The sequence below is a fragment of the Phasianus colchicus genome, chromosome 1, assembly GCF_987193195.1.
Source record: "Phasianus colchicus chromosome 1, bPhaCol1.hap1.1, whole genome shotgun sequence".
Taxonomy (NCBI): domain Eukaryota; kingdom Metazoa; phylum Chordata; class Aves; order Galliformes; family Phasianidae; genus Phasianus; species Phasianus colchicus.
In genome coordinates, this window is record NC_143436.1 from 1,877,575 (window position 1) to 1,892,213 (window position 14,639).

General features: G+C 43.8%; 1 protein-coding gene and 1 long non-coding RNA gene across 7 annotated transcripts; both read left to right on the plus strand.

The window, feature by feature from the left end:
- Window positions 1-12: 12 nt before the first annotated feature.
- On the plus strand, window positions 13-14,584 carry LOC116236454 (carboxypeptidase A2-like). 6 transcript variants are annotated; one of them, XM_090131469.1, is made up of 13 exons: window positions 27-66; window positions 148-228; window positions 1,233-1,343; window positions 9,974-10,055; window positions 10,735-10,869; window positions 11,038-11,136; window positions 11,904-12,005; window positions 12,157-12,258; window positions 12,454-12,564; window positions 12,904-12,994; window positions 13,353-13,552; window positions 14,024-14,108; window positions 14,292-14,584. In XM_090131469.1, exons 3-13 carry the CDS (start codon window positions 1,279-1,281, stop codon window positions 14,477-14,479), a joined length of 1,260 nt encoding a protein of 419 aa, XP_089987595.1. In that variant the 5' UTR covers window positions 27-66; window positions 148-228; window positions 1,233-1,278; the 3' UTR covers window positions 14,480-14,584. The 6 variants fall into 6 exon arrangements, with proteins under 6 accessions (XP_089987498.1, XP_089987535.1, XP_089987651.1 ...); XM_090131372.1 differs by having other exon boundaries at window positions 13-228; XM_090131409.1 differs by having other exon boundaries at window positions 13-199.
- Window positions 3,733-7,461, plus strand: LOC149919319 (uncharacterized). The gene is made up of 3 exons (XR_016462030.1): window positions 3,733-4,021; window positions 4,751-4,811; window positions 6,821-7,461. It is a non-coding gene; the product is annotated as an uncharacterized LOC149919319 (long non-coding RNA).
- Window positions 14,585-14,639: the final 55 nt, after the last annotated feature.

Genomic DNA, 14,639 nt, shown 5'->3' on the forward strand with positions numbered 1-14,639 from the left:
GACGGCTGCTGGCGGACGGTTTGGGCGGGAAGGGGCGAGTGAGGGCGCCGCCATCTTGGCTCTGAGGTGCTCGCTAACAAGACCCTCTAATGACCTCTATCAGCAACCAGGACTGAAAGCCACGCATTTATTCTGTTGAATTTTCAGTTTGAGGTGCAGGGAACTGACAGAGACTCTAATGGGATGCTTCCAAGAAATGGTGATTCCCCCTGAAATAGTTACCTGAGGGTGAGGAGGAGGATTTGCCCTTAGACTCTATAGTGTAGTACATGTGGGAACACAACCAGCAGAATCCTCAGGAAGTGAAGCTGTGCTCATATCAGCCAGGAGCTTTGAGCCCATCCTATTAAATAGCTTCTGGGAAAATGGGCAAATTCTGCCATAGAGGATGCTCAGGATCAGATGGGTTCTGAAGCTATGCAGATCACTACAAAGGCAGGCGGTGTTTCTTGCTGGAATGGAAAAATGGAAACCCCAGCACCTCCTCATTGAGCATCCTTGGCATCTGCAGCTGCCATTTAAGCTGCTCTGGGTTAATGAAGTAGGCTGCACATGGGGATTATTTGTAAATTTATTCACTATTAAACTTACAAGCAGTTGTTGCTCGCCTTTTTCCTTCCTCGGCCTCCTGTTAATTGACATTCATCCTTCTGGACATGTAGCCAATGGAAGAACGCTGGAGATTCACAAAATATCTTTGTGATAGAATCTGTCAGAGCTCCTGCAGGACTCCAGGAATGGGACTCATCCCACATAATCTCAGTATAAAGGACAGCAGCTCATCCTAATGTAGATAATGGAGAGAAACAGGTGATAAGATGTGGTAAAAAGTGATAATAAGGTGCAGTACTTCTCACCTGGTCAGGTGTTCCAAACATTGTTCTCACTGACAAGAAGGGAGAATGTGTCTCCCAGTTGTCTATGTATGCCAGAAAAGAATCACAGAATCATTAAGGTTGGAAAAGACCTTTCAGATCATCTATTCCACTTACCACCAATGTTGCCCACTAAACCATGTTCCTTAGTACCACATCTACACATTTATTGAACATCTCCAGGGATGGTGACTCAACCACCTCCCTGGGCAGTCTGTTCAGATGAGTAGGCTCTAAACTAGCCGTGTCAAATAGAACTACATGGTGAAAAGTGACAAGAGGGAGAGAAAAATCATGAGTTGCTATTCCCTGTGTTCAGTCCACCTGGCATTATAGAAATTTCTGTGTTTTCTCTAGGACTTGCCTTTGCATCTCTGTTCAGCCTTTTTGCTTTGATTTCTGGATGTTCTTCAAAATACACTGGACTTGTTCAGTCTGGAGAAGAGGAGGCCCAGGGGAGACATGCAAGTACACATTAATTGCCTACAATGAAAAAGATTATTATTTGTGTAACTGCTCATATATGTACTCTCCATGCTAAGGACTACATGCAGAAATGACAGGGTCTGTTCACATGGTAGCCTAAATTCCAAAAGTTCATTCACGGGCATCTGTGGAGCTAAAATCTCTCCTTAATTCCATAATATCAAAGATCTTTATTAATTACAGAATATTTTAGGAATCCTATCATATATTCGAGACTTATACATAAGTGATTTAGAACACATATTATTGTACTTATGAACATACATTTTAAGATCATAGAATCATAATATCACTAAGGTTGGAAAAGACCTCCAAGATCATCCAGTCCAACCACCCACCTCAGCAGGTGTCCTAGTGGTGTTCCCAGTGGGTTTTCCAGTGGTGTCCCCCAATGATCTGTCTTGGGACTGGTTCAGTGACAAAAATAGAGGGATCGAGTGCACCCTCAGCAAATTTGCTGATGACACCAAGCTGAGTGGTGCAGATGACACAATAGAAGGAAGGAACACCATCCAAAGGGGCCTGAACAGGCCTGAGGAGTGAGCCACGTGAACCTAATGAGGTTCAACAAGGCCAACTGCAGGTGTTGCATTTGGGTCAGGGCAAACATAGACCTATATAGACCTATATAGAGGTCCTTGAGAGCAGCCCTGTGGAGAAGGACCTGGGGGTCTTGATGGATGAAAAACTTAATATGAGCCAGCAGTGTGCCCCTGTGGCTCGGAAGGCAAATGGGATCCTGGGCTCCATCAGAAGAGGGGTGGCCAGCAGGGACAGAGAGGTGATTTTCCCCTCTACTCTGCTCTTGTGAGGCCCCATCTGGAGTACTGCGTCCAGGTCTGGAGCTCCCAGTACAAGAAAGACAGGGAACTGTTGGAGAGGGTCCAGAGGAGGGCCACGAAGATGATCAGGGGACTGGAGCACCTCCCCTATGAGGACAGGCTGAAAGAGCTGGGCTTGTTCAGCCTGGAGAAAAGAAGGCTGCGGGGTGACCTCACTGCAGCCTTTCAGTACCTAAAGGGAGCCTACAAACAGGAGGGGAATCAACTCTTTGAAAGGGTGAGTGACAGCAGGACAAAGGGAAATGGTTTTAAGCTGAGGGAAGGGAGATTTAGGTTGGATGTCAGGGGGAAATTCTTTACAGAGAGAGTGGTGAGGTACTGGAACAGGCTGCCCAGGGAGGTTGTGGATGCCCCGTCCCTGGAGGTGTTCAAAGCCAGATTGGATGGGGCCATGGGCAGCCTGGTCTAGCATTAGGTGGAATGGTTGGTGGCCCTGCGTGTGGCAGGGGGGTTGGAGATCCATGATCCTTGAGGTCCCTTCTGACCCTGGCAATTCTGTGATTCTGTGATTCTATATATATACAGATTGGTAGAACTCCTCGAGAGCATCCCTGCTGCAACTTGACCTAGGTAATCTTTAAGGCTCTTTCCAGCCTAAGCCATTCTGTGATTCTATGACTTTACAACTGTCTCGCTCCAATTTATAGGAGGGAGGTGAGGTTCTTTTAATATCTGTATATCCGGTGTGAGATTAAGAAACAACGGTTCATATGTTAATCCAACTAGTTTATTTATAAATCCTAATTAGGGAGACGGGGAAGGGAAGGAGGGCGATAGAAAAGATAGGGAAAAAAAAGCAAGAATGCCATAAAGCAGGGATAGTCACCACCAGGATCCAGCAGCGGTCCCGTTGCACGTTGTTTCGGAGGTCCGAGGCAGGAGCAGCAGGGGGGAGAGCAGCAGCGTGGCCGGCCTTGGGCAGCAAGCAGGTAACAGGAAGAAGTCGCAGAGCCAGTCCAGGAGGGGAAGCAGCAGGACTCAGGTAGCAGGCCCAGGAAAGTCCATCAGTATGCAGGCATTCCGTAGTGAGGAATCTGATGGCAGAAACCCTATCCTCATGGTTTTCAATTCCTCTTTTATCCTACTTCTTCTCCTGCCTACGTGACATCGCTCGGCGCTTCAGCAAGAGTCATGCGAGTACTTCCTGAGATGGCCATCTTCCTTGAGATAAGTCCACACAAAAGACCACTTCACAGCTACGAAGGTGCAGCTTCTCTCTCTCTCGTTGCCCCCGGCCTTGTCCATCTGTGACCCTCGGACAAAAGATTTCACAATCCTTGCCCAGGACTTGTCCATCAAACTTCTCCAGACAAAGGATTTCTCAACCCCTGACCAGGACTTGCCTGAACTTGTTCGTCTGTGTCCTCAGCAAGCTTTGAGACAATGATGCAAAATAATAATCTCTTACAACAACTTGTGAGCACACCGTGGATCAGAGCCAAAGGATTTAACGGGCACTAAAAAGACAAACTCTTGTGATGTCATCATGTCTGTGCTTCCTCTCCAGGTGTTCCAGAGTCTGGCTGTTGGACAAAGGGTTGCTGAGGAGCTGCTCTGAATGCAGCAATGCTGTCCCTCTGGAGCAGGGATAACACAAAGTTCTGTTTTCAGCAACGCAGCTCCATGGGACACCCTTCTTGCTATCTTTGGTGGTATGATCTACAAAATGAGCTCTTGGCCTCTGTCACCAGTCAGAAACCAGATGAGAGGAAATACCATGAAGATGAGGAAGGCTTTGGGAGGATTGAAGGGGAAATCCTGTTTTGGAGCTGCACTGGCATTTTGATTATCTGCCTTTTCTGCTGTGCTTACACTCAAGTAAGATACCATTTAATGCTGTGTTTTGTGCTGACACCTGCTGGACTCCATCAGAAGTCCATTATGAGCCTTGTGAAGAACTTCTGAGGAAGTTATTATTATTTGTAATTATCTCAAGGGATGATGTTGCTGTTAGACTACCTTTAATCTCCAGGTGTAAGTAAGCAATTGTATCTCCCTCAGTACCATTTCCATCCTCTTTTGATTATTACTAGTTAGTAATTAGCTGAAAAGTGGAAGGCATGGATTTCCTGATTTGAAGAAACTTAAGTTGGATATAAATAGCTTCACTGCAATCAGTTTTATTTCATTGGCACAGAGTTACACATTCTCTGGGGAGATCAATATGAGGATTTTGATCCTAAAATGATGCCAGTGCTGTCTAGTAATGGTGAGCCACGTACTTAAATCCTTACTCATTCCTTATCTGGGGCATTGCTAAGGTGCCTTGTGGATTAGGAACGAAGAAGTAATCCATTACTTACAGAAATAATAGTTCTCCCAGCAGTAATCCACAATGAATTGCATCATAGACAATTGCACTGGATTAACTTAGGCCAGACAGGGCAGAGTTACAGATGGAGCCCCTTTGCTGTGCTGCTGTTGCAGGTTGACAAACATTTCTATGTACTGTAGCATATTTTTTCATATCCAGCTTTTCCCCCTGGATCTGAAGGAAGTAGTGTTTATACACTGTTCTAAGTAACAAATGTTATTTTCCTGAAACAGATCTTCTGGAAAGCTCAAGATAAAAGGTTACATTCTGACAAAAGGGAGAATGCTTCCAAAGGTAAAGATGAGTTTTGTAAATTTGTGCATAGGATTCACAGAAGTTTGACACAAAATGCCCCATGACCCCTTGAGAGAGCAGGAGGAGATGTATGAGGAGAGGGCAGAGGGAAAATGAGGGGCACCAGGAGCACTAGGAGAGTAGCACTGCTCATCCTCCCTTCTTACTCCCTCTCCTTCACTTTCCTACAAATTGCCAAACACTTGATTTTAGCCACAGGATAGGAGATAAGTGGAGCCACAGGTCGTAGACTCCATCTCAGACGTGCTCTGAGGGCACAGTGAGAACAGATGCTGCCTCCTTCTACTCAGCCATTACCCTTCCCACATGACAGGAGAGACTGCCATGCTGTATCTTGGTTGCATTTTTTCAGATACAGGCAACGACAGAAGGTCCAAACTTTACAAAAATGAGTGACTCCCTCTAAGCTTGATGGCTTAACTCTTCATTTAACCCTTCACTCGTTAATGTGCCACCACAGGATTTGTGATTCACTGCATGGGACAGCATTTTGGGACTGCACAGAGCATCCCACTCTGCCCACACAAATGTGTCAGGGCCTCACATGGGGCACCCTCCCACACATCCTCCGCCCATTGTGAGCTGCATTTAAGCTGAGGACATTCATTTGGTCATTTGAGCTGCTGTGGATTCTGAGAGTTCTCATAGCTCTAGACAACCTGCCCTTGGACCTGCATTGCAACTGTGGACTTATCTGGGGATCTGGACTGGCTGTCGTTGGTCGGTGTCACCAGACTTGTTTTGCTCCTCGTGTTTGGGTCCTGTGGGGCCGTGCTGCTTGCGGTGAGCTCTCTACATTACCTGCCTTTGCTGTCACCTTTGGCTTCTGGCTCACTGTAGTGGTACACCTCTGCTCTTGCTGCTCCATCATTTGCTCTGGTGTCCTGAACCCTGAGTGGAACATTATGAGGTTGACTTTCAGCCTGCATACGGCTTTTTCCATATGATTTTCTCTGTGGTTCAGCCCTGCAGGATCTCATGGCTACAAAGGGAGGTCACAGACTTCTGTAACCACCTCAACGCTTCAGTGAGGATCAGGAGTGGGTGCAAAGGCTTGGACTTAAATGCAGTGGGTGGAGGCACTAAATGGGACTGGTCAGGGCACTTGTTGGTATGCTCTGGGCTCTGACATAATATTTGTCAGGATCTCTTGGCAGCCTTTAACTCCATGCAGGATATAGCATGACTAATGAACAAGCTGTAATTTCACCCTAAATTAAGCCTCTCCATCCTGTTTTGAAAGAGTGAATCCACAGGAGGTGGCATGGATGCACTGCCAGTTCTCTACAGAATTTTGAAGGCTGCAGTTTGAATTTATGTTCCACCAGAATTATTGCAGTGCTAGAAGCAGGAAATCCTCCTGGTGGGTCGTGTCTTTAAGGAGAAACTCACCTTACCTGATTTACTTTGAGGGGAGAGGAGATCTGCTCATTTCCCATGGACACTGAAGACCTGTGGACTCGCAGGAACCCATTTTTAGCTCCTTGCAGAGTGTATAACTCCATAATATGCCTCCAAGATACAGCCATTGCAGGATGACTAACTCCTTTTTGCCAAAACAGGAATAATCCCTGCCTGAGGCTCCCTTGGAAGAGACTTAGCTATGAGCTATGATCTATGAGCTATGAACTATGTGCTATGAGCTATGCACACAAGTGGTGGATAGGAGTAGCAGGGTAGGAGAGGAAATTGGGGGAGGTGGTGGTAAACTGTAGAATCATTTGAGTTGGAAGGGACCCTTAAAGGTCATCTGGCCCAACTCCTCTGCAGGGAACAGGGACACCTACAGCTTGATCAGGTTGCTCAGAGTCCCATCCTACCCGACCTTGAGTGTCCCCAAGGATGGGGCATCCTTGGAGGATTTATTCAGAGATTTATTTTCCTCAGTGCTTCACCAAGATTTTCAGGGTGAAAGGTGTGGCTCCTGGGAGGGCAATCTGAGGCTGACTGCAGAGTAGCTGAACTGTCTCTGTTCTCTCCCATGTTAGTTCCCAGTAGCCCTGTCTACACATTTTACAGCACTTTCAATGCCTGGCTCTTCCTTAGTAACATTTATAATGGGATAAAGAAAAAGTGCATCCAACTGCCCTACATCTCTACCTGTCACTCTGAGACAACCACAGCGACGTGTTCCTGTGATCAAAGGCAAGAGAAACAGTTCTCAAAGCTCAGCCAGGAGAGAACATCCAATGTTGACAATGGCAACTCATATAGCTGGGCACCAGTGTGGAAGGCCAACAAGATGCAGTCCATCCCCCACGAAGTGAGCCGAAAACAGCATCCAGCACAAAAGCAAAGGGAGGCAGAGAGCTTTTGGATCAGGGAACAGCCCTGTGGGCACTGTAAGGCTGAGAGGCTCCAGCAGTGGCTGCATCAGCACTTTATGAAGCCTTCTGAAAATTCTTCATTAGATAAGGATGTCTGGCAAAATTGTCCAAGGAGGAGAGTAGCTGCAGAGCTGAGTTCCTGAGTTCCTGTTCACCCATGGCTTTGTTTCTGCTCCTACTGTGCACTGCCTTCATGTGAAACTTGCTGCATCCTTCATTTGCTTGAAGCACTGAATCCGTATGAAACCACCACAACTGAAGATTGGAGATGCTAGTTTCAATAAAGAATATATATAATAGAATATGTAACTTGTGAGCTAGAGCTCATCCTTCAAAATAACTATTCAGTTCAAGCATTTTTGATAGGGTGAGATCTTTCTGCTGGGGCAGGCTAATGGGGCAGGAGAAAAATCCAAGGCAAGAATCTATAGGTAGGACTCCTTGCCCCCAGTAACAGTTGGGATAACATTTAATTTCATTCTACTTTCCTCTACCTAGAAAAACATTTACTAGAATTCTTTGTGAGCAAAGCATTGAAAATAATTCTTTACTGGTTTGAACCCGAGTGGAAAAAAATTTCTGGAGCTGAAATTGGCCTCCTATCTGTTTGTTACCTTGAAATGCTGATACATGTGAGAATTTAATCACATGGAATTCATATGTTTTGAAGAAGGGATTCCTAACAAGTCCTGTATAAATTCCCCTTTGCTAGGCTGAGTTGCCCTTCGCATCAACCATGAAGCTGATTTTGATCTTCAGTGCCCTCTTTGGGGCTGCCTTGTGCCTGGAAACTTTTGTTGGGTGAGTCATGCTTTTGTGCAAGGCCTTTCACTGCAAGACTCTTGTTCTTCCTTATCTTTACAAAATCAGCTTGGGGCACATTCTTTGCTTTTTATGACCAAGCTTGTTCCACAGCTTTGGTTCTCCCTTGTTTGAAGGAATCCCTTCTTTAGTTTCATCTGACTCATTTGAGGACAAGGGTTCAGTTGCAGAGTTGAGCTCCAAAATTCACATTCAAGCAAGGCTTTGTTGCAGCTTTGATGCAGATTAAGATCTCAACCAAGACCTAAAGTTGAACCTCACTGCAGCACTTGAGAGAGTTCAGATCTGATCCAGCACAGACCAGAGCCAGAAGATCACAGCCTGCCTTTAGGTCTGAAGGGTCAATAGTTTCCCATTGTTTTGAAGGTTCCTATTTCTCTTTAAACACATAATACCCTTCAGAACCTTTCTAAATAATTTGAATCTTTATTTCCAGCCATTCTGAAGGTTCTTCTGTACATTGCATTGCAAAATTATTTCTGTTTTTCCTCACAGCCTTATTGACCCCATAGGAACTATAAAAGGAAATAATAGAAAACCTAAGAGTAATAGATGTAGTAAGTGAACATTGGATTCTACTGAGTATATCTCTACATTGAAATGTAAGGATTAAGAGAAAGTAAAATAATAATCATTATTTATTAAAATTCTAGTGTTAATATCAAGACCAGGAGAACCTATTAATCTGATTCCTGGCATAATGCAGGTTGGGTTCTTGTGAATTCATTCCTCAGTCACATCCAGAAGTATGGTTAGTGAACCTCATCTCTTCTTCAGGGAAGAATCTAATTCAAAATAAATCTTACAATCATGGACAATCCAATAGTAAGTTAAAGTGGTAAAGCACCTTTTTTGTTGACTTAATTTGGTAAAAAAATTTTACACCTCAGTTAAGCAGATCGAGGAAACTGGAGTTAAAGAGCTTTTCTTCTCAGCAGCTGAGGTCACACTAGCAAATAAATACACACATAATGGAGCTCCTATCTTAAGTTTCTTCTTTGCCTTTTCTTACAATGTGATTTCCAATTCTGCAGTTATTCATATTGATTTGCACTGAGTCATCTCCAATTTCCAGCACTGCTTGCACTGGGTGCCAACAAAGCAGCTGAACCAGGTTGGGATATGGGACCTCACGGATGTTGGTTGTCTCCAACAGTAGCCTGGGGAAGAGAATGCAAACAAACCCATCCCCATATGCCACCAGCAAAGGTAGCATCAGCTCTGCTCACTTTCATTTTCCTAAACCACCTGGATCACTGCACATCATTTTCATGTTCTAAAAACCACTTAGGGACATCGTGATGGCTGCGTTGTGCTGTAGTTAAATCAATGTCTGAGATTACTCCTGTAAGCAGCAGAGCAAGGAGCTTCCAGGAGGGGATTAACCACCTGGATTTACAAGCCACCCTCTCATGGTAACGCAGAGGAATTTGTCAATAGCCTGACTAGACTGAAGAAAAGTGAAACAAACCCCATATTTAGTGTTCTCTCTGCTTTGTTTGCTCTGCAAACATTCAATAGTTCACAAACAATTATTTTTTTCTAGCAAGTTCTTGACAAAGAGGAATGAATAGATAGAGCATGAATCCTTGTAACCAATTAACAACTCATCCACATGGTGTATTGTTTATGATGAGATCTTGAGCATTCCCTTTATCTTGTTTCTAATCCAGTGCTCATGTACCAGGCTGGTTCTGCAGCTTGTAGATTGAACTCCTGGGCAGCACTGTCAACTAAATTAAAGAAGTCAGTATTGGCTGATATGGCTTAGTGGGGGTGGTGGTGTGTTGTGTTGGTGGTTGGCCTGGCTGATCGTGGTCTTTTTTTCAAACTGTATGTTTCTATGGTTCTATAACTACTCAACAAATTTGTAATCTCAATAGTAAGTTCAACCAGACCCCTTCTCAATCATAGGATCATAGATTGGCTTGGATTGGAAGGGACCTCAGAGATGATCTAGTTCCAACCATGGCTGTTTCTAATTTATTGCAGGCACCAGGTTCTCCGTATCAAGACAAGAAATGAGGAACAACTGAAGAAGCTCCAGTTTTTGGAAACATTGGATCATCTTGAGGTATTTCACTGTCACAGGGGCATTATTTAACACTTCAGACTGTAGTAGGACTTAGCCTGGTAGGACTTTGCATTAGATTTGGAAGGTTTGCACCATGACATAGGGAGATACTGTCACAACGTGTTTTTTGATCTACTAGTTCTAGTATCAGCCTTGCAGCCAGGAGTGCCTGCATCCAAATTTTCTCCCTGTTGGGTTTGCAATTATATTTGAACTGCTCTTGATCTTAGAATCAAAAACCCCACTGTGAAAATGGGATGCTAATGCTTTTTTACTTGTCACCCAGAGCAGTGGAAAGAATTTGTTAATCAATCTGCATTATATTGAAACAGGAAATATGCTATTAAGTTCTCAGTTATTACTGCTCTTATTGCCATTGGTGAGAATTTTTCTTATCACTTACTTTAAAAAAATATATTGATTTGAATATTATAGAAACTAGACTTTAGAACAGCCCAACCAAAGGGGAAATAAAAGCAATGCTTTTCATATTATTCTTGAAACTACTGCTGCTAAAAGGAAGAATAGTAAAATGATTATCATTTCTTTCTGCGTGATGGGGAACAACATTGCAGGAGATATTCAACTTTGGAAGAAATCTCTCTTTCTAAAGCTATAGGAAAACTGTTGCAAAGCACAATGTTCCCCAAACCAAATCCATTTTCCCTTCTCTTTTCAGCTTGATTTCTGGTTAAATCCCTCCACCCCTGCCCTCCCTGTGGATGTACGAATCCCTGCTCACAGCCTCCAGGCAGTCAAAGTCTTCCTGGAGTCCCATGGGATTGAGTACTCAATCCTGATTGAAGACCTGCAGGTAGGCAATGTTGTGTGATCAGCTTTTAAATCCTGGGGAACCAAATAGTGATTCACAGTCTGGCCTCTTTCAGTGAGTGTGCAATGCCACCGTTTCATTATTTGACAAACATTTGGTCATAAGTTTGGAAGTAAGCATGCTTTCCAATAATTGAATGGCTTATTTCAGGTCGTTCTTGACAGAGAAAAGCAAGATATAGTTGCCAGTCAACAAATGGAACGCAGCAGCAGTGCTTTCAACTATGGAACTTACCATTCTTTAGCTTCTGTGAGTACTTCAGATCTAGATTTTGGGGAAGATTATTCTTTTTTTCTGGCCTTTTTTTTTTTTTTTTTTTTTTTTTTTCCATGCTGTCTTCAATCATATTAATCATATTTCAAACATATTAAGTTTGAAAATTCCTTTCTGGCTTCTCCTGGTAGATAGTTGGGTTGTTAAATATATTAATTTCATGGTCAGTCAGCATGAGAAGCCAACGCTCCCTCACAGAGTGTTAGAACAGTTAAGTGTTGATTGTACTTCTTGATAAACTTCTACAAAGTTCTGTCAAAGCCCCTCAATTCTGACCTTCAAATGAAACTGAGAAATCAATGAATGTAAAAAAATATAGGGTGCTGGTAACCATCAAGCAGAGTAGAGGGAAAATATGTTTACTACCAGAAGTAATTAAAGAAGGTTTTGAAATAAGTTTTTGAACTTATTCCTGTAATAAATGGATCTTGATCCAGGCTGGATGTGGCTCTGGGCAGCCTGGTCTGGGGGTTGGTGACCCTGCACATAGCAGGGGGGTTGAAACTGGATGATCATTGTGATCCTTTTCAACCCAGGCCATTCTATGGTTCTATGATGTGCTTCTGTTTACATCTGTGATGTTGGGAACAGTACTGACTATGCTGATGTAAGGTGTGGTGAGGTGTTGGCAAGACCACGGCAAGGCAAAAGGAGACAAAAGTGCTTTTCAGCAGGCCCTGCACCTTTCTGGGCAGCACTGTACAGAAATGTGATGTAAATGCCACCGTGGCTTTTCATTTCAGATTTACCAAGAACTGGATAATCTTGCATCTGAGTATGGCAACATTGTCAGTAAGATCCAGATTGGGGAATCCTATGAAAAGCGGCCGTTGTATGCGCTCAAGGTATGATATATCACACATCACAGTGTGAGTGCATATGAATATAGCAATACTAACATCCATACGTGGTGTAGATGAAGCACAATTCAGCCTTGTCTGTATGGGATGATTTTACTGGGTGAGGGTTTTAAATACTTTTTCTTTTGTTTGACAGTTCAGCACTGGAAGAGGAAACCGCCCTGCGATCTGGCTCGATGCTGGCATCCATTCCCGAGAGTGGGTTACCCAAGCGAGTGCAATGTGGATAGCTAGAAAGGTCACTTTGACAGTGATTGATGCTATTTTGTCTTGAGTATGCCTCTACTTAAAAGTTCACTGAACCTGCATGTGTTCAGCCTGCTCTGTGGACTTTCTTTTGCCTGCTCTGAAAGCCAGTCTTGCCTCTGTACACAGTTGTTAGAGGGTAAGAAATTTGCAGATAATCACGATGTACCGCATTGTGTCTGCATAGATTGCCTCTGACTATGGGAATGATCCATCCACCACTTCTCTGCTGAACAACCTGGACATTTTCCTGCTGCCAGTTGCTAACCCTGATGGATACGAATTCACTCACACCACAGTGAGTAAAGCACATTGTATGTCTTAGCTGACTGAGAAAGCTGTCATGCCTTTCCAGGCCAATAAAAGTGAGGGAAATAAGCTCTGAAAGTCCATTTCCTGATGTTTTAGGGTGGAGTTACAAAAGAAGCCAAAGATAGTTGTCTAATCCATCTTTCTTCCTCACTGTAAATTCACCAACCCTTTGATTCTGCAACTCCTTGGCTGTCAGCTCATCAGAAATATTCTCAGGCTTGTGTCTAGCATCCCTTCCTGCTGAATGGCAACTATTTCTAGACAACAGGGTTAATGCAAGGACTGAGATCTGTGCCTTTTAAGCCAAAGTGTGTCCTGGTTTCAGAATCGCATGTGGCGGAAGACCCGCTCCAAGAACTCAGGCAGTCTGTGTATTGGAGTGGATCCAAACAGGAACTGGGACGCAGGTTTTGGAGGTAAGGATAAAGTTTCTGGATTCTAGCTGAAAGAAGAAAATTCCCTTTTGTGCCCCTGAATCCTATTATACTGGACCAGCAATTTCCTTAATATAAGGGACTCTGAAAAAAAATTATCAAATAGAATGGTAGCTGTTTATAAGGATAATTTCATATTGATTGATTACTAATGAGCAAGGGATAAAGGAAGTAATCTGTATCTTCCAGAACTGATGTCCCTTGGGTATTCTGCTCCAGTATTTATCAGCACTTAAAGCTTTTGGATCATAGGAAAGTTCAGCTTAGTGTTGATCCGCCTTGAACTTCCATGAGCACCAATTCTTAAAGATTTATCTTTGTTCTCACTTTGTACCAACAGGTCCTGGAGCCAGTAATAACCCCTGTTCTGACTCTTACCATGGACCCAGTGCCAACTCAGAGGTGGAAGTTAAATCTATTGTAAATTTTATTAAGAATCACGGAAACATCCGGGCCTTCCTCACCCTGCACAGTTACTCTCAGCTCCTGATGTATCCCTATGGTTATAAATGCACTCCACCAGCAGACAACGCCGAGCTGGTGAGACACAATGACTTGGGTTTAGCTTCCTCTGTTCTGTCCAGCTGGCTTTCCACACTGAAATTATCAGGATGAAAACAAGGGCTGTCCATAACAGTAACCATCCACGAGAGCGAGCAAAGACCTGGGGAAATGCAGTGCCTTTAAAAGAAAAGCCATGGTCTTATGCAAGCACATGACCTCCTCCATTCTTGGCCTTTGCTCATCCTTCTTTCTGCTTTAAGGACAGCATTTCAGCTGTAATATCTGTGATAGAATATGAACCACTGTCATAATTGAAGTGGACCTGACTGTCAGTAGGATGAGTAATTAAGAAATTGATTGATTTGGTGTGATTGTATTTTTTTTGTGTGGGAGTGAGAACAGGCTGTAAACGAGTTTGGAGATTTTCCTGAGTACGATTCAGGCTGGTGAAATCTTAACATGTAATGTGGCTACACTCTGACTCATCCTTTATCCTTCCCTCTGCAGAACACCATAGGGAAAGCTGCTGCCAATTCCATCCAGTCCCTGTATGGCACCACCTACACGGTGGGGAGCATTTGCACTACTATCTGTGAGTAATTTTGCTCTTCTGATCCCCTTTTGGGAGCAGAGCTCCTTCTGGAGAGTGACTTTGAAGCTGAGTTCTTCCATGGAAACCTCATACTTGCCCCTCATACAGGCATAAGAAGTATGAAAGCAGAACTCAGATCAATCCTCTGTTCATCCACTGTTTTTTCTCTCTTTCTCTTTCCAGACCAAGCCAGCGGAGGCAGCATTGACTGGAGCTATGATTATGGCATCAAATACTCATTTGCCTTCGAGCTGCGAGACACGGGTCGCTATGGATTCCTCCTTCCAGCTGCCCAAATTATCCCCACTGCTGAGGAGACCTGGCTGGGTCTGAAAACAATCATGGAATATGTACAAGACAACCCATACTGAAAGCAGGGATGGGAATCAGCGGTCAAGATCAGCAAGCTGAGAAATCCTCTTCCTTTGATGTGCTGTAATCATACAGCAGCTGTCTGAATAAAAACCCTGCATGTATTCTGAGTGTTTCATAGAATCATAGAATCACAGAAACATTAGTGTTGGAAAAGAC